Source organism: Atractosteus spatula, chromosome 11 (genome assembly GCF_055471065.1).
Source record: "Atractosteus spatula isolate fAtrSpa1 chromosome 11, fAtrSpa1.hap1, whole genome shotgun sequence".
Taxonomy (NCBI): domain Eukaryota; kingdom Metazoa; phylum Chordata; class Actinopteri; order Semionotiformes; family Lepisosteidae; genus Atractosteus; species Atractosteus spatula.
In genome coordinates, this window is record NC_142716.1 from 1,085,320 (window position 1) to 1,109,658 (window position 24,339).

A 24,339-nucleotide genomic window follows, 5' to 3' on the forward strand; every position below is an offset into this window, starting at 1 on the left:
GCTGTGGCTATGGTGCCTTAATCAGCACACACTTTGCATGTTTCTGTTGTTATTCCAACACATCTCAGCCAGCATTTACACATCTGAAGATCTTTATTATCAAGTCAATCAGCTAAGACTTCTATGTAAAACGACTCTCAGTTTTTAACCGTTAATCCAGCTGGGCATTTTACTGGATCTCTCTGAGTAAAGCACCCCGCTCAATGGCACAACAGCACTGCCCCACCGGAGACTGGATCTGAGCCCCCAGATTCCCAGCACGATAAAATGTTGATTTCTGTTGTCTGATTTGCTTTACTTCTTTACTACTCACAGGCAGGAAAAAGACTTCCCTGTTTGTGCCTGTTTGCCACACTTCTCTTGGTGCTAAACCAGTGAGATACAAGACCCAGTGCACTTGCAACATGATAGGAAATGAAGTGTACAAAAAAACATCAAAGGCGCAGCTGAGCTGCTGAAATGAAAGATGTGAATCTTGCTCTTGGATTAAAACACGTGGCCGGGTCCATCAATCTTCGCCATGGCCTTTCATCTGGCTTACTTAACAAGACATGGGCCCAGACAAGACCGAGCATGAAAAACCCGGAGCCAGGCCAGCCAGATTCCTGAGAAACTGTGGAAGGGGGTTGATGATCAAGCGGCTCAGAACCAGACACCTCCCAGATTATGGCTGCTGCTATAATGGAAAAATGCACCAGTGTATTAAAAGGAAGAATAAATTCTTTCAGCTGAAAGGGGAATATAGTTGACTATTCAGGAAGGGAATGTCGACAATTCAGGATCTTCATCAAAAACCAAGCCAGACAATAAAAAAGAAAAAAAGACAGAAGTCAGAGATCGGTTATCTATCAGATCAGCCATAATCAAAAACTGTAAATTCCTGAGTAAAGCAGTTGCACAGGGGCTAATTGTACTTCAGATGGAAGTCAAGTCTTAAACTCCTGCTGTTCTGTTCATGGTCCCACAGGCTTGCTTGTTTTTAAAGGTATCTCGCCAGATCCCCTGCGGTTCTGCAGACAGAACAGCGGCTATATGTGGAGACCAGCAGCTGTGGGAAAAGCTTGTAAAGTGAGGAGGCCTCAGGGCCTCAGCCTCGTGACTGTCTCTGTTAGTGTGGGCCGCAGGGAAGAGGCAGTAAAAACACACCCTGAATGGAAGCCGCGGATCTCCTTCAGCAGCCTTCACCTTTGATTTACAGCTGTCTCAGCCGCTGTGTTTCAGAGGACAGGCGGACAGCCAGCAGCTGAAAAGCCGAAAAGTACAAAGTTCTGACTGCGGGAGTTTCAGCCGTGACAATTCCCTACTTAACCCGACCGTCCATAAAGCTGGACTTAGTGTTTAAATGGCTCTTTATTTAGTGAAAATATTACTTCAAAAAAAACATTGCTCTTAAAATAAAATGTCATCAGTTAGTGAAATATTAAGTGTTACCTACAGGAATACAGAATGAAAGTGGTGCGAGTGATATAGTACATTCCAGGACCGAAGCTGACCGCAGCCCCAGACGTGTCCGCTGGCAGAGAGGGGGCCCACAGTGGCCCAGGTCAGAAGTCACCCCAGCTGAAGAGTCACACAGGGTCACGTTAACACAACCCGTTCAACTGAAGGCCACCGTGAGGCCAGACAGGGCGGGGCAGGGCCAGGGGACATCTCTTCACAAATCCAGTCCGATGCGGACGGTGAAAGGACGATGAATTAACTTCGGGGCGCTGGGCAGGGGCAGCAGGTGTTTTGTAGCTGGAGGTGGGGGGCGATTACCCCTCCTCCCCCGATTACCCCTTTCTAACACCCCCTCTAAATATGGACCTTGCAAAAAACAGATGTTAAATCACAGATGTAAAATGATTGCATAGCACTCCTCGTCTCCTAGTGATTGACAAATATCAACGCTCTAACCACAGGTCAACAGCTTCCCTGTAAACTGTCTGAGCGGCTTTTTACACGGGCAGAATAGAACAGCATCCAGCTGGAGGAAAGGGATGAACTGCAAACACGGGTAAAAAGGGACATTTGAAAGCAATACTTACAATACTTTTATATTTTTAAACCAACAGAAGAACAGCAGATGAAGGATGCCAGAGTTGAGGATGGGAAACATTAACATAACAATGAGGAAATGGCTGATGTATTAACTGAGTATTTAACTCAGGTGCTCACCAAGGAAGAAATCAACAACAGGCCTCTTGCTGAGGAAAGACAAAGTTCTACACTAAGTTATATTTAAACAGATAAGGCAAAATGTTACAGGTACTAGATACTACCAATTGTATGTTGGGAAATGTTATTAGATTAGCACTATAACAGATGTCATTTATAGACCATTAGAAAAACTCTATGACTTGTCACTCTAGACAGGGGTCATACCCAGGGAGGGGGGAATTACTCATGTAGTAGATCCATAAACATGTCCATCCAAACAATGTAGAAGCTGCAAAGGAATGTCCAGATGATTTAAACAAAATTCAAGACTAGGCACACAACTGGAAGATAGCATTTAATGTGGAAAGGTGCTGCGTGTTACATTCAAGTAGCAGAAACATTTTTCTAAATCAAATTAATATTTCAACAAATCTTTTGCTTTACATTTCCACAGCTCTAACACTTTGAAAGCAGCATTTGTGAGGTTCATTTTGTTATTGACTGAAGGCTTGTCTTGAACAAAGGCAGAAATCTGCCTCCAAATACTTGCTTTGATAAAATAAAATGTCAATATTGCTGTAGCAGTATTCACATTACAGTTCTGGCTTCTGTTATCCTTTCCTGCAGCATAACAGAGTGGGTTCATAAGAAGGTTCTCAACAGAGCTTGTCTTATTTGTTGCAGGGATAAATATATAAAAGCTATTGCCTGAGAAGCCATTCCTGCTCACTACAAATCACTCTCCATCATCGGCTACAGGAAGGGTCATCCTTTCTGTGCTTCCTCCATTAATTCATCCAAAGACCTCATCTCATCCGTTTTCGTCAAAGAATCCAGGGCATCATGACTGTGTGGCCTGTCGCCTGTGCCCTCTGCACGCAGAGGTGCTGCCTGCTCTCAGTCTCCCACAACCCCTGCATGGAGCTGCCCCTCCCAGCAATACATCACTCGGCATCTGTTCCCCTTCCAGCAGACTCCGGCGGTAGTGCTTGCGCTGCTTCTGTGCGTGTGCCGTGCATTACTCAGCTGTTCAAGAAGAACAGAGGAGGATGGTGCAGAGCCTGCAGGTCCTGTAGGGAGTGAGCGGTCGGCGTCCGAGCTGGGGGGGACAGCACAAGCACGAAGCCAGGCAAGGGGGCAGACTGCAATCACAGCAACACTCGTCCCTTGCTAAAGAGATAAAGGACTGCAGTTTTCTAGATGCTAATCATTTCTACAAGATGTGTGTTAACAAATGCGCTTGTCTTTTTGCGCTCTTGTGCGCCGTATTACACAGATGTGCTGCGGATTTTATGTTCATTGCATTCAGGCGCACGATGATCAGGGGCTGAAGCTTTTAGCAGACTGTGACCCGCTGACAGAGTGGTGCCATAGCAAGGCCATAGCATGGTCAGGCTTATTGCCTAAATGCTGCATTAAACTAAGCAGGAGTTTTTTTCCCCCCAGCCAGATTCCCCAGGCCAGGCCGATACCCTCTGAGCTGCCTGTAGTCTGTGTCTAACGCCCACTTGCCTCCAGCCCACGCGACAGACCATCCAGTCTGAACAGGTTTAGACCTGCACTTGCAGGCAGCTCAGCTCGGGGCCTCGTGCCAAGAACTGCATAACCTCCCAATTACAGGGCGATCTGGAAGCTGGGAGCTGGGAATCCTCCTCATCAGCATCCAGCCCTGGAAGGAGCCCTGACTCTGCTATCTGTGTTCCTCTCAGTCTCCTCTGTGACACAGGGGCCCTCCTGCCCCCAGCGCCGTGTGGCCGCAGGCTGCAGCCGGGAGATTAGGGCCCCCCGGGGGTCCCACACTTTCACCCAGACCCTGCAGGGGGGTGAGACCTCACAGGGTTTCATAAATAAAGTGACACTGTGTGGGCAGTGTGCGATCAGCACCGTACAACGCTCCTGTGCTGAAAGACGAAGCATCAGAGGGAAGAAGGCTGTGTTTTCTGTTTTCAGCACAGGGCTGTGCTGAGTGATCTGCTCTTGCTGAAACCCATTCCCCCCCAGTCCTGGGCTGCGTCCCTGGAATTCTCCACCAGCCCCCGCTGGCCACAGTCCACTGACTTGCAGTGGCAGATGAGGCCGAATCTTTTTTAATCCTCTTACTTGGAGTCAGGTGGTGTGTTAAACTCATGTGCGCAGGGCCCAGGTGGGTCTCTGTCTGTATGCCAGTGACCCGCCACCACAGTGACCAGTACTGTGAGCTCCGGCTCTGCACCACAAGCAGGAAGGTCTGCAAACAGGTGGACCCTGAGGTCTCCATTTTTTTGGCTTTAAAGTCTCAAGCAGTTTATGTAACTCTCTCTCTCCGTCTCTTCTGAAAGAGTGTGCGCTTTCTGCTTGGCTGCTGAACCGAACCTCTTCTTTAAAACACTGGTCAGCTTGTTGCTGAATGGCAATGTCCCCCTGAGTTAAGTTAAGGTGTGAACACTAAAATGACTAGGCTACATTTTTATCAAAGATAAGACAACTAATTGTTACAACTGCTGATTTATGCTGCAGTGGTAATGGGAGTAGGTCAATAGTGTATTGTACTGTAAAGCGAAACAAGAAAGCAAATACAGCTGTGCTCCACCTCTACAGCACATTGATAAATCGCTTTTAAACTGCAGTATAAGGGTAACTTTGACAGGGCTTTCAAATAAGTTGTGTTACATGAATATGTTAAATAAGAATGAATGGTTTCAGATAAAAAGACTTCACATCTGTTTGCCAGCCAGTGAACCGCTTATCAGAAACACACACTGGTAACCCCTACACCACCGAGACGTGTAGATGACAGAGGACCGCAGACAAGTCAGCTGGTCGGATTTCTCTTGCAAGTGCAAGCAAATAAAAGAGCACCCATACAAAAATATTGAACGCTAGATGTTTTTATGAAGTATTTTATTTTCTGTTTGCTTTCTCCAAGACCAATCCTGAGCAGGGAAAACCCAGTTGCTCCTGAAAGTGGTGCTCCTGGAGCAGTAGGGGGCACTGAATTCTCTGGGCCACTGGGCCAGAACTCTCAAACCAAACCCCCGTCTGGTGACCAGGGACACTGTGCTGGTCCACAGGAAGGTAACTTCCACAGCAGAGTCACGTCAGCTAATCGGGCCAGAGCTCACACATCCTGGCGTCTGAGGCATTAAGCAGTCTAGAGAGCTTGTGACTCCTCCTCTGGGTGGGACACTGATTAATCGCAGGGACGATCCCCTCAGCAACACTGGTCCTCACTTGTGTATCTGGGAAGGCTGTAGAAACTGAGGTATAGTACCCTCACTTGATATACAACATTGGAGTCTGCAGCAGGGACTCGAACCCACAACCCACCGGTTAGAAGTCCACAGACTTACCCACTACTCTCTGAAATGTGCTGTATCTATGCAAATAATCACACCTAAAAAACTAGTTAGCATGTGGCTGCTGTTCTTATCGACTGTATGCACTGACAGGTGGATGGATATGTAAGTTCGCAGTGAGGGTTGGATATACGAATAGGACCCAGTGCTGGCTGGACATCGCCGTCAGTGGGCTTGCAAGATCAACCCCCCCCCCAACATTCATATAATTGAATTTAAAAACGCGCACACTGCTCTGCGGCGAGTGCTGAAATAAGTGTTTGGGCCGGTGCGGCAGTTGGATGCCGGTCTGGTGTTTCAGAAGCGTTCGTCCCGGACTTCCTGTTCACCAGACCGGCGGAGAGCAACACCTGCCCCTCTCCACCTTCAACCCCCTCGCTTTGTCGAGTCTGGTCTTCGCCTGTTTCTCCCCCCCCCTGTGAACGGAGAGAGGAGCGCTGGCATCGTGCTTTGAGAACTGGTCCAGACTGGTTAGCTAACCGTATCAGGCGCACATTAAATTGCACCCTCCTATCAGAATAAGAAAACGGGACAAAAGGCTGATTCACTGTGCTTTAAAGAAGGGAAAAAATAACTTGTTCTTCTCCTGTGTTCCGTCGCTTCTTTTTGTTGTTGTTGCCGTCTTTGCCTACAGACAGCAGGGAAAATAAAAGTCCTGAGGCGGTTTGGTACAAAAAAAAAATCGAGCGCTTTCTTGGCGAATTATTTCCAGGACATTTGAACGCGTTACCCTCGGCGTTGCAGGAAACTCCGCAGACATGCCAGCAGCTACCAGACAAAACCGGAATCCGTCTGCACCCTCCGGAAGGTGAAGATGTAATGCCCAAGGTGGGTGAGGGTGGGAGACCCGCTCGCTAACCCGGTGCCCGGATCCGGGCTGCAGCCAGCTCGGCCAGCCGTGCCACACGTCGGCTGCAGCGCAGATCAAGTCCTCCCCACTCCGTGCCCGAGTGTGTGCGTGTCTGCGAGGACCTGCCTCTGCTATCGCCATGCCGCTGACGCCGCTGCGGTGAATGTAAAGGCAGAAAGACGGACGGAAAAACAACGCGAAGCCCCTGACGGCGGCGGCGGCGCTTGGATCTCGACCCGGGCGGGCAGCGGCTCGGAGGGGAGGGCGGCTGCGGCGCGATGGTGTCGGGGGAGCCGGGAGCCCGGGCGCAGCGGGGCGCCCAGCAGTGACGAGCCGCCGGGGGCGCCGCCGGAGCCGGAGCCGGAGCCGCACTTGCCGCTGGACCGCTGTCGAGGAGGCGCCGGTGATTTTGAGGGGGGGGGGGGACTCCCTAATTGTAAGGCCGTGTACGCGGTCTGACGATACAGTAAGTGTTGATTTTCAAACGCCGTGTCTCCCGAAGTGCAAAGGTGCCCCGTAGTCGTGCGTTAATGCTGTCGGAGTTGCCTGCATTTCACTCGACCGCTGAAGCCCGGCGCGGAAACGGGCACGGTCGTGTTTCTGCCCGTAGTTTAGTGTTTTTTTTTTTCGCGGGATTTATTGCAAAGTCGAGGTAAACATGGTAGCGGGTCGAGTTTGCGGCAACATGGCTTCAGTTGTGCGAGAGAGGAGGTTGCGTAACGCCAAAAACTTCTTCACCGCACACCTCGCTGGGAACCGACGTCTGCCCGGCGTGCTCGTCTGAGCGACCTTTCTGCAAAAGCCGGGCGTTATTTGTCGGGTGTTTTAGGCTGTAAAGTAGGATGCCAACGGCGTGTAACTCGCACAAGGCGAAAACAACGCCATAAAGCAGGTGAGTAGCAGGCTGATGACACGGGCGGACTGGACTTTTAGGTCGGTTTTAATGTCGTTCAGTGAGTCTTCCGCCAAGGAAATCTGGGCGAGTGAAAACGTCGGTTTTCTCCAACTCTGCGGACCCTCTACTGTATTGGTTCACGGATAACCAGTTCGAGTTAGCTGATAAAGTAGATCAGTCCTGCAAAGCTCAGCGAGTCACTGGTACGTCACGGTGCGATGAAGCGTTTCTGGGACCTGACGACGTGTCAGCAATTTTGAACGTTTTACTCTCATGTTCGTGTTCGGTAGCGAAACTTGCAGCTTAATTTGATACCTGACGTGCGTGTGAGATGACCGGCATATATTTACTGCACTAAGTGATGGCCCAGGCACCGAAGAGTTACTTTTTTCTGTATTATTTGTTTTGGGTTGTTGAAAACATGATATTTTGTACATCATTTTTAAGAAGAAGTATTCGTGGGGTAGAGTCGCTCTGCGTATTTCAGTCTGTTAATTCCATAACAGCGGTTATTCTTTTAAACTGGAAGGGGTGGAAGTTAGTAAATGATAGTATAGGTTATGTCTTTGCCCTTAAACGGGAGAGAGGGGTTTGCTCAAGAATGCAGGACTGAGTGTGGTGTAGATCAGACACAGCCCAGCAGATGTTAAAGATCAGGACTGTCCAACTCCAGTCCTGGAGGGACAGTCCAGCAGGTATATACGGTAGGCCCCTATAAATCAGAAGCATTGTCAGAGGTGTGTAAGAGCTGAACTGCAAGGAAAACCTGTAGAGACAGAGGCCCCCTCTGTGTCTGGAGTGTGGAGGGCTTGTTCAGGTCAGGACTTGCACTGCATTCTCTACCAATGTGCTAAGCACCCCTCTGTTTTAAATGAGCACCTAATCACAGAAACCAAAGGCATGTAAGACCATTATGTTAAGAACATACAGTGCCAGTCCTGAGCATGCTCTAGGCCCTGTTTAGCTAAGCCATAACATTTTCTTGAAGAAACACCCCTTGGGCAGTGAATTTGGTGCTATTATTGCCACAGTGCATGTCCTGACAGACAGCTCGTGTCAGACGTGCTCATTTGTAAGTAGGCCTCATCAGAGATAGGAAGGGATGGACAGAAAGGATAGGAAAGGAAGCAGTAGAACAGGACAGGAAAGGAACTGAATCGAGCCCAGAGCTGCACGAGCACAATGGCCTTCTCTCTCTTGCAACTCTCTTCTTCCTGTGAGTGTTTTGTTCCTCAGAGAGTGCCCAAGTAAGCTCTGTGCCTTTTCCTTCAAACGGCTTGCTTTCAGCTCAGACCTGTTGGAAACTGCCTCCTCAAAGCTGTTGCAACTTGAACACATCTTTGTGATGAACAAATAAATGTTTTGCAATGTGATCCAGGCAGGGAAAGGCAGGGTTACAGCTGAATATTCCTGTTTGAAATTTGTGTTCTTAGCTCCGATACGATTCTGGGGTATTTTCCAGATTGAAAGCTGTTATTGGCTTGTCTTTAAAACTTCTTATGCTTTTCTGTTTACCTGCATTAACATGCCTGTACAGTTCAAAACCTTAAGATACTCTGTGGCGTCTCTGAAGTTTGTGTGGTAGAAATGCTTTCCTCCCCATTTTATGTCAAGTTGATCTTTGTCCATGCTGGAACATGTACTCCGCTGCTAACCGATTCTTCATGTAATTCTGTTCTCACTCTCTCCGTGCTGGGAACAAGTCTACAACTGGGAATAAAAATAAAAATGAAACACTGCCTGGGCCGCTTGACACTGTCTACAGTTTGTGGTTAACAACATGGCCACACACGTACATCTTCTCTTCATTCAAGGTGTTTGTGAAAACAGCTTGAGATTGCTTATATTGGAAATTGTTGTTTTAAAGGCAAAATATATTGTGGGAAGAACTGATGGTAGTCTTCAGCCCCCAGGGTAATATCAGGGCAGCAGACTGACTGTGGTGCCGCCCAGTGTTGATACCAAGCGCCAGGCAAGAGAATCCCTTTCAGAAAGTGTTGTGCTGACACTCGTGGGCTGGTGTGTTGTTGGAGCAGGAGAGCAAGGCCTATTCTGTGCAGTTAGCCATGGTCTTCACTGGACTGCAGTTTGCTGTGTGTGTTTCACAGAGCTGGGAAGGGCTTCTCTCATCTTTGTGCGGCTCGATCACACTGGTGCTGTAAGCAGTTGTTTCCTGATGGGCCGAGATCGTTGCAAAATGGAGGATGAGACCAGCTTCTAAGAGTGGAACTTGGAAAAGATAAAATCAAGAAAGGTCATGCCCACAGGATCCTGTGCTGCCCTTACTGAGTCCTTCCTTCTGCAAACATTGTTGATGAGGCTGGGGCAATGTCTCATTTTTTATCATCATTGTAAATTGAAAAAAAATCGATACATCACTTGACACCTTCATTGAGCAGCAGTGTATTTAGAGTAGTCTGCTGCTGTAGATGTGTGAATCTTTGCTCATACAAGAGGACAGTAACAGAAGTGACAAAATTGCCAAATCATGTTTTCAGCAACTCGGCTAATAGGTTTATTCTTGTAGTCCGTGTGTCAGACTGGAAGGTAACAGGACAGCTCTCTGCCCAGCTGAAACTCGAGCATTAAAACCTTCACGTGAAATTGGCCATGTTCATTTTGCTCTGTTGGTTACACCAGACGTGCTAACTTCTGCAGTTGTAAAAATTCTGTGTCCTGTTCTGTTTAAGAAAATACAATTTGCGTAGATCAGGACGAGCACGGGTTAGAACACCCTGCAGCAGGCTGGCCCAGGCTGGGCCTGAGCTCCACAGAGTGCCTGGCTGGAGGCATTCAGGCAAGGAAACAGGAGGCAGGGTCTGTTCTGCATTAAAGCCTCAACAAACGATTTCCTGTATTGTTCACATTCTTGCTCATTAGCTTGAGGGCACATTATTTTGTTTTCTGCCTTGCAAGATGGCTGATGTCCTCCGTCCTTTCATGCTGGGTAAAACGGAGCTGGAGAATCCCAATCTGGGGAGTGAAATCCAGATCCGGGTTTTTATTTTGTGCTGGAAAAAACCTGAACCTCATCAGAAGAAGGATGTTTTGTTCCCTATTGTAACTTTTAGAAAGTTTAACCTTGCTCTCAGGATTTTAATGATTTATCAAGCACGGTGTCAGTCTGCTTCGCAGTCCTAGCTGCGATATGCTATGTAGATTTTGCCGACAAACGGGGCTTTCTAATGAACTCTCTTCAGGAGGTGTGGAGGCGAGCACACGGTTACACCAGGCCCGGCTGCCCCGCCCCTGTCGTCGCTCGTGCGCGTGCACCAGCAGGCGCGGTGCAGAGCCAGCGCTGGCCCTAACGTGCAACAGGACGTGAGACTCCTGCTGGCACTGTGGCTCCAGCTCCGCCTCCGCTCACCGCCGCCGCCTGTTGCTAGGTGGCCCACGGAGCAGGACCGGCTGGCCGATACTGGACCAGGTGTGTCCAGGGAGTCAGGATCTCATGGGCTTCGTTTCATTTCTGCAGCACAGCGGCATTCGGCTTCAGGCTGTACCCGGGGTGCTTACAGCCTTGAGACCACAACTCGGGTTTTAACTTCTATTAAAATAACTAATAAAGTAGGTGTGTGTTTTTTTAATAAGACTGGGTTGAAAGTGTACAGGGCTTGACAGTGACTTACAGTGCAGGAGTTGAGTGTCCATTAGGCCCACGTGATAACCGAGTTTCAGCTCCTAGCAGGCTCCAGTTCTAGGAATGTGGGTGGCGGGTGTGGAGGCTCGTGCTGTATATCTGTATATCTGTAGTCCTCTGGCAGTTGTAGCTCATTGCGCCGTCCCACAGTTTTACCTTGAACTGTTTCCTACCCAGACAAAGCACAAAAATGATTGAACGGCCAAAAACAGTGGAGCTCTTGGCTAATTTCACTGCTTTGTTTTATAGTCTATATTATTGGCAGAGTGGTTTTGCTGTGCTTTATTATTGAAGAAAGAGCCCTTTCTCTTCTGTGTTCTGCGGATGTTTAAAAGGGCCCATTCCCTCCCAGGTCACGGCTATTAAGATCCAGTATCGGTAGTGAAATGTGGTCCACCGGTAATCAAACTTTAACAGACATTACACAGCTAATTTGTCGTGAAAACTACAAACATCAAAGTGTTTAAAAAGGCATCGCAGCTGCTATATTCCTGTCTACCACCGCGGCCCGTGGAGACTGTGGCCACATGTCTGTTTGAAAGGAAATGACTCATGGTACTCCCAGTTAATAAGCAATTTTAGAAAATGTACAATATAAGCGAAGTACGTGGTCCTGTTGTTTCATATTATATCTCTAATACAGCATTTGCGTTTCTCTGCAGTCTAAAACATATCTGCCATTCTTACCTAGTAGAAGAGAGAGGGACCGTACCTCAGCTCAGACAGCGCTGGAGTTGGTGTAGCTCCCTCTGACACTCCGGGAGCTCAGTCCAGGACGGTGAAATGATCGTCTAGGCTGTGGAGCCTCATGGAGGTGCATGTTGTGTAAGAGCAGTACAGATGATATTGCCTGTGGTTTTATTCAGAGGTGAGGCAGCTCAGTCACCCCTGGCAGGGATGGATTTCCAGCAGCACCACAGCCCTGGGACGTCCAGAGAGCAGATTGTGTTTCAGGACGATTCGGGAGAGATGTGCCCGTGACTCCGGGCCGCTTAGAGATCAAACTCAAGGCTGTAGGAATCTACTGAATTGGTATTGTGTGGAATTACCATGGGAGGCCTGTCATTACTGTAGTATGAGTTTTTAAAGCAAAAAAGCATCTCGGATGTTTATTTCAATTTCATTTGCATCTGTCCTTTGCAGCCATCCTTATTTAAAAGCTCCATTTACATTGTCTTCGAATGAGTATCCTGATTTGCACAGTCTGCTGTTTACATAAGTAATCAGCTGCGCACTGCTTACTTTCCAGAAGAGCACGTTGCTTTGGTAGTGCAAATTAGGATTGTACTTAAATCACGATGAGGCAGTTTTTGAAAAATGGCCGATTGCAAATGATCAAGTGAAATGGAAAATTATAATTATTCCAAACACTTTTATTTTTTTACATTCATGGAAGGCTATTGTATTGTGAGTCCGCTACAGTAATTATGCAGCATCAAGTTTGTAAAGGTTCAGCGTTCTGTTTAGGCATTAATTATTCAATTCAGCTGCTTTACTGTCACATCTACTTACAGTAATGTATCGCCAAAGCAGCCATTTGAGAAAAAAGTAAAAAGGAAAGTAAAACACAGATAATCCACACAATAAGCATTATATTAACTAGTAGTTCAGGTGGGGAGCTGCGTCAGCATGCGTAGGCTGCAAAGGAACAAATAATAGGTTTATTCCTTGCTGAAAAAAAGAAGAGAGAAAACACAACGTTTCGGCCATGGAGCCTTCTTCAGGTGTCATATTATAGTAACTATATTAACAAGTGTTAAAATATTTTATTACAAAGTGAAATACTAAAAAAAAGTAGATTAAAATAAATTCAGGCTTCTAGACCTCAAGAGACTACTGGCCAGCCCACACCATCGTTATGAGGTCCGCCCATTTCTACTGAGCCAATCAGAGAGCGCGTCCACAGCGGGGGAGCCAATCACTGCAGAGCTGGACATTCTAGAGGCCGGGAGGAACGCGCAAAATTCAGGAGATTGAGAAAGCGGGGAGCTTAGCAAGAAGATCCAGGAGCATGGGGACAGGAAAACCACACACGCACACCAACCAGAAACACACCACGCCAATACAAAACATAGAACAGTTGCAGTTTTAAAAGGGGAACGGAGACGCTCTGCGGGCGAGTTGACCTGAATTCTTCAACCTTATTCCCAACGTTCGCAACATGATCTCTCAGGGGGGACTGATGAAATCGCTGCACTGTTGCCGCCATTTGGCACCAGCAGTTGTCTGGGGGCAGGGAGAAATGACTTCACCAACCAAATTTAAGGGGGACTTTAGGGAGGCGAGACCGAGCTTGCCCAGAGTGGGATTTAGCCAGGACACAGGGATTAACACTCCTTCTCTTACCAGCAGCGCCCTGGGATCTTTAATGACCAAGCTGGCACGTCCTACAGCACTCTGGGCCGTTGGTTTGAAAATTCTGGTCCAGACAGCTAAGTTCCACTTGTTGCAACCAGGTTTACCTTACAAGTCTCTATCCCAGTGCTGGACAGGCTGAGCCTTGTTTAGCATCTGTGATCTGATGGGATCGGGCTACAGGTTGGTTCCACTGCCTCTACATGTCATCATCGTGAATCGCAATGTGTGTGGAAATGACTCTGGTGTGGAGGCTGTTGATTTCACAGTTCGCTTGTTATTTCTCAACACTCACAGAAGGAGGAACTAAATTCTGTTTCTTTTGTGTCGCCTAAAGTACTCCCTCCCAGTTAATTTTATGCATCTTTATCCATAAATAAATGCAAACGCACCTTTCAGTTGATTGGAAAGACTTATGAATTCATCTTCAGTTGATTAAGGTACATCTTATTTCTTAATCATAAAGGTTTCTTTCAAAGAATATAAAAAGGATTTCTACAGTTTCATAAATGTCTACTGACTTGTGGTTAAATTGAAATGACTAGTTATGTTTAAATTACTGTAATGTTGACAATTGGAGCTGAAAAATAGGATGACAAGAATGATTTTCATGTAGGCCTACTTTAGCATTTGTCTGTTAGAGCGTGTATCTTCCAGGAAAAGCCCACGCCAGGAAGTTCCTGGCAGTGTTGTCCTTGGTCTTGTATTAAACATGGCCCATTCCATGGTGCTGTCCCTTGGACTACTGCACAGCAATGTGACTTTTTCACACCTGTATCTACTTCCCTACAATTTAGGGGGCGTCTGCCACGTTGTTGTGTTCTTCAGGGTGTGCGGTCTTGTTTTTATTTACGAGCCGATGGACTGTTTCTTCAGGCCGCAGGCAGCGAGGGCTAGCCATTTTCTCCAGCTGCTTTAGCAGGATATCAGGAGAGTGCTGCGACAGTAACAGGGAGCAATTATACTGAGCACAGAAAGCAATCTGTTTGACTTAAAGGGACAGTCTGTTGTTTAGTTTCTTAATGACTGCGTACCTCAATGTCGTATTTACATGTCTTTGTTGCGGTTTTTGGTGAGGTTGTGGAAATGCCGCCAAAGTGCTTTCACAGGCGATGAAGGGACAGTGTTACACAGCGGGAGCTGCATTGCTTTAGGACGGGTTTAAGAGCTTCATCAGGGTGGAGCCAGAACCTTGAGACTTGCTGTTACATCACGTGTACGCTTGCTGGAACAGGCTTTGAAGTAGGTTTGTTCCTGAGATAGTTAGAACAGACAACAGAGATGGAATCAGAAATAAGAGTAGGCCGAGTTAGAATAAATAGACAAAAGTGCAAATGAAGTGACCTGTCTCATTCCAGTTTTCTTTCATTTTGCCATTATTTCTTTTAGATCTCTTAATGTAATTTCATGCAGGATGACTTCACTGGCAGACACTTACCTAGAAATTCCTCCCCTGGCCAGAGGCCAGAGAGAGGAAAAGAAGATTTTCTTAAATCCCACTCAAGTTGGGGGGGGGGGGGTGGTATTTATCTAAGATATCCGCTTTCCTAATTGGAGAAGGTTCTTTTCCCTGGAAGGCTGCTGTGCTGGAAAGGGAGGGAGGAAGATGCAGTGGGAAACCCAGACAGACAGTTGTTCAGTTGTTGAACTCTCTGGGGCTGGCAGGGAATCGAGAAACGGATCAAGGGGTACAGAGGCTGCCTTCCCCAACCCGCTGCGCCCCTCAACACCAGCAGGGACCAGCGAATAATCTGCCTGCGGAAGCTGCTCCTCTCTTCTCGCCATCAGTGAACAACAGAGACCGGAAGGGAGAAAGTGAAACTCGAGAAGCTCGATCCGAACGAAACGAGCAGTGGTGGCGCCTTCGCAGCGCGTGTGTGTGTCCTGGAAAAACGAAGGGGAAGATTTCTTTCTGCTGATGTCATGATGCCACAAATTAAATGCATCCTTATACTGTAGATGCATTTTTAAAATATATTAATGATGAAAGCGACAGGGTCGGTGTCTACTTTCTGTATATTTACTTCTCATCTTCACCAGGGCAGTCTCTGCAAAGGTCTGTCCCAGGAGGCGCAAGATCGCAATGTTGCAGAATATAGATATTGATCCCTGTGCCATAAGATCAAACCCAGCGAGTGAGCAGATCTTCGCCATGAAGTCTGGCTTTACAAAGACTCTTGACTGGAAAAACACTGGCAGGATCCTTTTTCACCTTCTTATATTTCAGATTAGCCTGAGCGCTTTGCACTCAGTGAATTGGATTAAGAAACATTAATTATATATGATGAAAGGGCTTGTCAACATCCCTACCTATTCACGTTGAATTCCCGGGAATCTCGGCAGGCTGTCTCCAACGAGCTGTATAAACTGACTGGGGGCTGCGCTGAACATTTTGTATTATGAGGTCTATCAGATAACAACATTCACCAACGATAACAGCTGTGGTCATGTTTGCTCCAGCGAAAACAGAGTTTGAAGCTTAACTCCAAGCCTAGGTTAACAGTAGGCCATAGAGGGCTTTTTGTTTTTGCAGGGTTGTGGGAATAACTTTGCTGAGCACCTGTATTTGTGATTGAAAAGGTCTTAGTTACTTTCAGAGCAAGACACTTCAATTTATTGTCCAGCTGCAGGTCACACAGTAGTTACTTTTGTAGCTAGAGATACAGTTAGGCAAAATACTGAATGGACATGAACAAAAACATGACCATTTTCTCTCAAAAAGAGTCAGGTTTTTAATTTATGCTGAAGTCCTCTCTTTGCATTCGATACTCACAGTTCCAGCTGTCCTCCATTGCAGCACTTAAGGATTGTGATGGATCATCCCTGCAGCTCCTTAGACTTAGTGTGGTTACACTTTCGGTGCATTTATTCTTGGAGATGAGGAGGAATGAGACAGGAGAAAATCTGTCAGAAGCAACAAAGCACATGGGGTGAAAATGGGGTTGGGGTATTTTAGTCTGGCTCTCAGTGCTAAGCTGTTTAGAGAATGTAGTTGTTTTCAACGTTGTGGGTTTGGATTACAGCTTCCTAAAGTCTGTGCCTGCCAATGAATGTGTGGAGCCATGTGGTTTTCTGGACTGCATGTGCTTTTTGTTGAAGTCCTTAGATAACTCCCAATAGGTTGAATGATGCAGACCATTAAAGTGATGTTGAACTGGTTTAAAGAAAAATAAAACTTCAGTTATCTTAGTAAAAACACAGGCTAACTATGACTAACCTATGAGATGAAGTCTTGGTGATACCTAAGACTGGTTAACAATGTCTTGCTCCCCATGGACTGTTCTGAAGTGGCCTGTTTTAGTTCTGCCCTGGGCTACACAATGTGGTCTCTCTAAATTTCTGCCTTAATCCAGCTGGTGCAGCAGTGTCTTACTCCTCTGCCTGACTTGCTGTGCATTGGGGTAACTGGTGCAGAATGACCGCTGTGTGTCTCCCAGGTGGGGCTGCTGGTGCAGAATGGCCGCTGTGTGTCTCCCAGGTGGGGCTGCTGGTGCACAATGGCCACTGTGTTTCTCTCAGGTGGGGTTGCTGGTGCAGTGGTGATTGGGCTGGGCACCCTTCTATGTATAAAACAAATTTTCTCCTTAACAAAAGAACAAAAGGTGTTACACCAGAGAAACCATTTCTTATTTAGCAGTGTAAAAACTGGCGGAAGATGTTTGAAAAACATCTGCATGGCTGAGAGAGGAGTGTTGAATTTCATTGCTCTAACAAAGCACTGCTGACTTTGCTTAAGAGCTTCTTGAGGCAATAGTTTTTTTCCACCTTCCTGGGCTCAAACTCATCCTTAAAGCAATTAAGTAATAAAAAAATAACCAGATTTCCTGTTAAGGTCTGAAGATGTGGACTTGGTAGAAAGTTTTTACTGAATGAGAATGTTATGGCTCTATTCCAAATGACTGCAGAGCAAAACCATAAGTGGTACAGTATAAATGCATGTTATAATTGTTCTTTCTGGGTGCTTTTCCTAATTAGAGTTGGAGTACATCCCATTAACATGCAAGTGTTCTGACTCATATCGACACCACACCACCCTCATCACACACACAAGCGTAACTGTGATACTGTATTTTTTTAAATAATGTTCCAGCTTTCTTTGTCTGCAGAACTTCAGCTTTTCTAGCTAAAATAATGTTGTTTTATTGAGCTGAAGGCATCACTTACAGGAATGCATTGTGCTGCGTCCGGTGCTCTGAAAGACGATACACAGAACACATTGATGTTTAACATATTCTTCAAGGAAAATGGAAAGGGTGCAAGCTGAGATGTTCTCAGACATTTGACCCACTGGTGTTCAGTAGTTTGCAGTTTAGTTTAGTTAGTTTTTTAATTGAATGCTCCAGTGTGGGATTGCTTTACTAGGCAGAAGAGAGGAGCTAGGCTGCTGGTGCGGTCATCACGCGCTCCTGTCTGTCCCCTGGGCTTCAGTGTGCTTGCACTGAGGGATCGAAGGAGAGGCTCATGTGGAACTTGATCTGCTTCGTTAGTGCATGCTGATGTGTTTAGTGATAAAGGTAAATTAAACGCATTGGCAGAGGCAAGCCTGTTTGATGGGCAGCGGTGGTGTTTTCTTGTCAGTGTGCAATTCTGGTCAGTTTTCCGTCACTAGGTCCATGCGACTATCATTTCACCTGTTTTTGCTGGAACTATTTGGAAGACTGGCGTTGCTTACGAAGTTGAAGTCCACCTGTTCCTCTTTGCTGCCTTTCCGATGATTCTCTTCTTTCCTTGTCTTGCAGGAATGTTCACCCTCACGGAAGTCGCCTCTCTCAATGACATCCAGCCCACATATCGGATCCTGAAGCCATGGTGGGATGTGTTTATGGACTATCTCGCTGTCGTGATGCTGATGGTGGCGATATTCGCCGGGACAATGCAGTTAACCAAAGACCAGGTCGTCTGCCTTCCCTTTCTGGAATCGGGTGAAAAATGCGGAACAAGAGGCGGAGGATCGAATGCATTTACAGAGCCAGGGGATATGACCGCTCCCACCCCCACAGGTGTCTCGCAGTTAACACCTGCTGTTGATGGGAAGAGAATAGTGGGCCAACCACAACCTACAGGGGTGAAAACAAACTTGGACTTCCAGCAGTATGTCTTTGTCAACCAGATGTGCTACCACGTGGCCTTGCCTTGGTATTCAAAGTACTTTCCCTACCTAGCTCTTATTCACACGATCGTACTCATGGTCAGCAGTAACTTTTGGTTCAAATATCCAAAGACCAGTTCCAAAATCGAGCACTTCGTGTCGATCCTGGGGAAGTGTTTCGAGTCACCGTGGACGACGAAGGCGCTGTCCGAAACGGCCTGCGAGGACTCGGAGGAGAACAAGCAGAGGCTGACGGGCGCCACCTCTTTGCCCAAGCACGTGTCGACCAGCAGCGATGAGGGGAGCCCTAGCCCGACCACCCCGATGCTGGCCAAGACCGGCATAAAATTCTCCGCTGAAAAGCCTGTCGTTGAGGTTCCGGGCATGACGATTCTGGACAAGAAAGACGGGGAGCAGGCCAAAGCCCTCTTCGAGAAGGTCAGGAAGTTCCGTGCCCATGTGGAGGACAGCGCCTTCATCTACAAGCTTTACGTTGCTCAGACTGTGATCAAAACATGCAAGTTCATCTTGATCTTAGGCTACACTTCAAACTTTGTTGCTACGATCCATTTTGAGCACATCTGTGAGCCAGACGTCAAGCACTTGACTGGGTACTCTCAGTTCTGCTGCACTCACAACATGGCTTTCATGCTGAAGAAGCTGCTCATTAGCTACATTGCTCTCATTTGTGTGTATGGTCTGGTCTGCTTGTACACCCTCTTCTGGCTCTTCAGACGCCCGCTGAAGGAGTACTCCTTCGAGAAGGTGAGGGAGGAGAGTAGCTTCAGCGACATTCCCGACGTAAAGAATGATTTTGCCTTTCTTTTGCACATGGTTGACCAGTATGACCAGCTGTATTCCAAAAGGTTTGGGGTCTTCCTCTCTGAAGTGAGCGAGAACAAGCTCCGGGAGATCAGCCTGAACCATGAGTGGACCTATGAGAAGCTGAGGCAGCATGTAACACGGAATACACAGGATAAGCTCGAACTTCATCTCTTCATGCTCTCAGGGGTCCCTGACGTGGTCTTTGACCTCACCGACCTGGAGATACTCAAGCTGGAACTGATTCCTGAAGCCAGGCTCACAGCCAAGATTTCCCAAATGATTAACCTCCAGGAGCTGCATTTATACCATTGTCCTGCCAAAGTCGAGCAGACGGCTTTCAGTTTTCTCCGTGACCACCTCCGGTGCCTTCATGTAAAGTTTACAGACGTTGGAGAGATCCCCTCTTGGGTCTACCTGCTGAGGAACCTGAGGGAGCTATACCTAGTAGGCAACCTTAACTCAGAAAACAACAAGATGATAGGTTTGGAGTCCCTTCGAGATCTGAGGCATCTGAAGACCCTGCATCTCAAGAGTAACCTCACCAAGGTCCCGACAAACATCACTGATCTTTCACCACACTTAACCAAACTGGTTGTGCACAATGACGGGACAAAACTGTTGGTACTTAACAGCCTGAAGAAGATGATGAATTTAGCCGAACTGGAGCTGCACAATTGTGAGCTGGAGAGAATCCCACACGCCATCTTTAGTCTGACAAACCTGCAGGAGCTAGATCTGAAGTCCAATAACATCCGCACGATAGAAGAAGTCATTAGTTTTCAACATCTTAAAAGACTAACATGCCTCAAACTGTGGCATAACAAAATCATCACCATTCCTTTGTCCATAAGTCACGTCAAGAACCTGGAATCTCTCTACTTTTCACACAACAAGCTGGAATCTTTGCCTCCACCTCTTTTCAACCTCCAGAAACTGAGATACTTAGATGTTAGTCACAACACCATTGCAGCAATCCCACTAGAAATCGGCTTTCTGCAGAACCTCCAGCATTTTGCTATCACTGGAAACAAAGTGGAAGTTGTGCCCAAACAGCTGTTTAAATGCACTAAGCTAAAGACGTTATTTCTTGGACAGAACTGCATTTCCACGATCCCTGAGAAAATCGGCCAGCTAGCACAGCTCACCCAGCTGGAACTGAAGGGAAACTGCCTGGACCGTCTCCCCTCACAGCTGGGACAGTGTCGGCTCCTCAGGAGGACCTGCCTCATCGTTGAAGACCATCTTTTTGACACTCTGCCTCTGGAAGCTAAAGAAATGATCAATCAGGAGTCCAACGTTCCCTTTGCAAACGGCATATAGGCGATAAATTCGCAGAACAAAGTGTTTCCAATGGTTAAATTTTGGGATGTTCTTTGTAGTCTTGTTTCGTGCACAAGCTCCCTGTACTCAGGAGCAGGAAGAGATCCCATCTTCGTGCTGCTAGTCAGGCGGAACATCTGATGGATGGGAGGTTTGTCTTAGCTTGACTTAGCTGATGGTTTGAACTGTAGGAAGTCAGTTGACATGATCAAGAAGGGTCCAGCTAGCATGCTGAAGACTTCAGTTACTGCAGCGTAGCCTGTTCCACACAAGATAAGTAGGGTTGTGGGTAGTAGTGACAGAACAGGCAGTGTTTCAGGATGTGTGGACAAACAGAGCCTACATGTCTGAAAGAAAAAATAAAGCAGCTGAAGTCTAGAAACCTGGAGAGAAACCCGTAGCTGCTGAAGAAAGTAGTTCTGGTCATTCTTGTCCATTTTATATGTTTTTTTTTCAGAAAAAGACCAGTGATTTGTTTTACAATACTTGTGCTGTTCATAGCTTTATGCCGTCTCACTGAGGGGGCTCCATCACCAAGCTTTAAGAATATAAGAGCTATTGTTTGTAATCTGCTTTTAAAAAGCTTTATATCCGAATATAGTTCACAAACTTGAGTTTGCTTTGTTAAAACGTTTTTTTCTGTTCCTTATGCTTGACCTGATTCTTTGCTGCCAGTACCTGTACCTCCTGGCTCAGAGTTCTCGGTGTCGGTCACTGTTCGTCGGGCTGCAGCCTGCTGGGGAGACGTTCTGTTTCTGTAGTATCGCAGAAGAAGCGGTGAGCTCCTCTAACACAGCTTGCCTCCATGAGGCATCTGAACTCCCGCTGGACAGCTCCCGCGCAAACACCCTGGCAAATAATCGGCGGCGCGTTCTGCACCCTGGCAGCTCAGCGTGACGGCGGCTCGCGGCGGGGGGGGGGCAGTGCACGCATTCAACAGAATAACCGGTTTTAGAGACGTGCCTTCGGGGGCTTCATCTGCCTGAGAGCCCCTGTAGCTCATAGCTCTTGATGTAACTTCCCGGCGTGTGCACAGTGGTGAGAGCCAAAGACAAAGTTATTCCACATGCTGCAAACTTGCCAACATTTACCATTGTAACCCTGGTGCACCGTTCCGTTCAGGAAATGGGGAGACAAAACATGGCTGTTGACCTCTCCTTTGGTGTCCTGCATGTTCCAAACAGTATGGCAGCAGGTCTCTTGAGCAGTGTGTCATCATGGTTCAGGTTAGAGGACCCTTCATGAATACACACACCACAACCTGTGCTACGGCGCTTTCAGGACCGAACCACCAGTGCTTCAGAATCATACTGATTGTCCTCAAAGCGCCATAATTCACTTGAAGCATCACATTTCTTTCAACAGTGGCATTTTCATGTTTCGTTCAGGGTTTAAAGAAGAAGTGTGAACAAACCAAATCGGTTCAATTATTAAGTTGCACATGGCAGCAGTTGATTAGAATACATCCTTGGGAAAAGGAGTGTGGTGAGATTTTAATAAAAAGGGTAATGTATACAGACAGGGCAATGATAATATTCATCCATTCTGAGAGTGATAAAGCTTTAAGAATTGTCTAGTGTTAGGCTTTTTGTACATTTTTTGTGATTTTTTTAAATACAAATTTGCGTAAAAATTTGTTTTTTTTTTACCGTGGAAGGCATTTCATTTTCCCTCCAAAAAAAACACAGTACATTTTAATGAGTATGCAAAAGGTAACGCATGAACAGCACATATCTCTGAATGAACAGATACCTTCCGTGGGGAGAGTTCATGCTCTAAGAGTAGGCGAAATATGCAGTAGTAAGTGTTGAGACAGATCTGTCACACATCCTACGTATAGGATTAGCTCTTGTTGGCGTCTTGCGTTTAATAGATATTTAACAACAGAAATTATTTCTGCATGGTGTAGAGACGGGGCCGAAAGAGGTGAAGTAACACTAGACCCTCTTATGTCACTCGATATTTTAGTGAGACTACTTTACACAGAGCTTTCATTTTGAATGAGACAAAGACGACCCGGGTGTGGTCAGTTAATATTTCAGTGGTTGTTTAAAAATAATAAAATATGTAATTAATATTTAACAATAAACATTATCTTCAAGCCATACGTCAGGCACAGGCTGTGGGTTGTCATGGTCCCTGCTCGGTAAACGGGGCTTACTATTATGTGTGAATGGTAGAAATGACCAGAAACGTCATTTTATATCAGCTTTTATCATTTCATCTGTGCTCATCTAGCTCACATACACTGTTCTATGTCTTCAGTAAACAAGACAGTCTCTCTACAGAGCTTCATTACGGACTTGATTTCCCTGTTCTACTCAGTCTGGACTGAAATAAGCCCCACAATTTAAAAACAGGCCTCTTAGCTCCAGCTCTCGAGCTGTGCTTGGAATGCAGTGGAAGCCTGATGTGACTTGAATCAAGGCGGATGTGAGTGAATATTCAGCTTTACTCTGAGAGCCAGGAGAGGAGGAAATAGCGACGTGTTTCTCATTCCATTCCCCTTCAGGGACTTTGTTGCTCGTCCTGTGATTAAATATCCCTCATTAACTCCTCCTGAAGCTAGCTAGATCTGACAGCTGGGGATAAACCAATTTTGCTTGTTACTGGTTTTGACGTTGTTAACCCTTGTTAAACTTCCAAATGGCTTCTCGTTTCCATGTCGCTCCGCTGGGCCTGTGGAACAGGTGTGTCCGTGTGACGGCCCCAGGGCCTCTGGAAGTGCAGGACCCGCCGGAATCGAAGGACCCCGCTTCGTGTCCGAGTGCGCTGTTGCCTGGGAAATCTGACACCGCGACACAATATCCCCTCTGTTTACAGCCTCACCAGACCAGGCCCTCGCACAGACGAGCCTTTACTGACATTTTGCTTGTCTTTGAGGATGTAGTAGGACTTTTAGCCCACACTTCTAAGTGTAAGAATTTGAACAAAATAGGACAAAGATTGAACTGGCTTTTCTAGATTTCTGCCCACAGTATAAGCTCTCTATACACTCCTGTTTTACAGAGGGCAGGAGCAAGCTCATAGGTTTAGTTTAGTATTTTTACCTCAAATCTGTTTTGCTTCTTTGTGTTTTTAGTGTAGTAAAAGCTCTGACATTCACCCATATGGTATCAATATTTAAAGCAACTTCAAATTGAAAACTTGATGAGGAAGTACTAGGGGAAGGACTTCATTTTTATTGTACTTATAAAACTTTTGTTTCTGAGGATCAATGTAAAAGGTTGTTTTTTATTGTACAATAAAGACTATGGGGTCAGTTTGTTTAATAACATCAGCAAAATGTATCAGGATAAATCGAACCTAAAAATCCCTTCTGTGAGGCATAACTGTGGCCAAATAATGATTGGAAGTTACCTGTCTGATTTTATACCAAAAATGATTGTCTTTTCTTCTGGTGTTCTTGTGTATACCAAGGCCCACCAAATGTTTTTTTAATTTATGTAAATCATTCCACGTGATATTTTATACACCTGTCTGAAATCAATGCAGCAAAATGGACTCATTTGGCTTCCAAGGTGTCCCCACTGAGTGTTTCAAGGAATAAGGATGACCTGTGCACGTTTGATCAAAAATGCTGCAGTAGCTCTGCGTGCAGTATACAGTATGTCTGAAGATTCTGATCTGACATCAAACCATGGACAAAGTGTCGGCATATTGCAATAATCTGAAAAATGTATTTTAACTAAATTCTCCTGTAAATTCTTACTTGTTCTGTTTGTTTTTTTCTAAGTGCTGTATATAATTTGCAAGATTTTTGGAAGAATAAATGCAGTAAAAACATGAATATTTGAGTTCTGTGATTTGTGCTAATTAAAAATTCTGTGCAGAACGTGAAAGCTGGGAAGCATAGCATTGACTCCAGTGTTGTCGATGGCCCGACAATTA

The 24,339-nt window shown here is 46.3% G+C and overlaps 1 protein-coding gene and 1 long non-coding RNA gene across 4 annotated transcripts; one reads left to right on the top strand and one right to left on the bottom strand.

Annotated features, from left to right (window-relative positions):
• Positions 1-2,481: 2,481 nt before the first annotated feature.
• On the bottom strand, positions 2,482-11,949 carry LOC148823269 (uncharacterized). Of its 2 annotated transcripts, none has more exons than XR_016093766.1 (3): positions 11,547-11,949; positions 10,849-11,028; positions 2,482-10,192 (listed from the first exon to the last, which is right to left on the bottom strand). It is a non-coding gene; the product is annotated as an uncharacterized LOC148823269 (long non-coding RNA). The 2 variants fall into 2 exon arrangements; XR_016093767.1 differs by having other exon boundaries at positions 6,229-10,192; positions 11,572-11,949.
• Positions 2,504-24,236, top strand: lrrc8db (leucine rich repeat containing 8 VRAC subunit Db). Of its 2 annotated transcripts, none has more exons than XM_088927891.1 (2): positions 2,504-7,216; positions 17,954-24,236. In XM_088927891.1, the coding sequence occupies exon 2, from the start codon at positions 17,956-17,958 to the stop codon at positions 20,446-20,448; it is 2,493 nt and encodes an 830-aa protein (XP_088784017.1). In that variant the 5' UTR covers positions 2,504-7,216; positions 17,954-17,955; the 3' UTR covers positions 20,449-24,236. The 2 variants fall into 2 exon arrangements, with proteins under 2 accessions (XP_088784017.1, XP_088784016.1); XM_088927890.1 differs by having other exon boundaries at positions 2,504-6,790.
• The last annotated feature ends 103 nt before the right edge of the window (positions 24,237-24,339 follow it).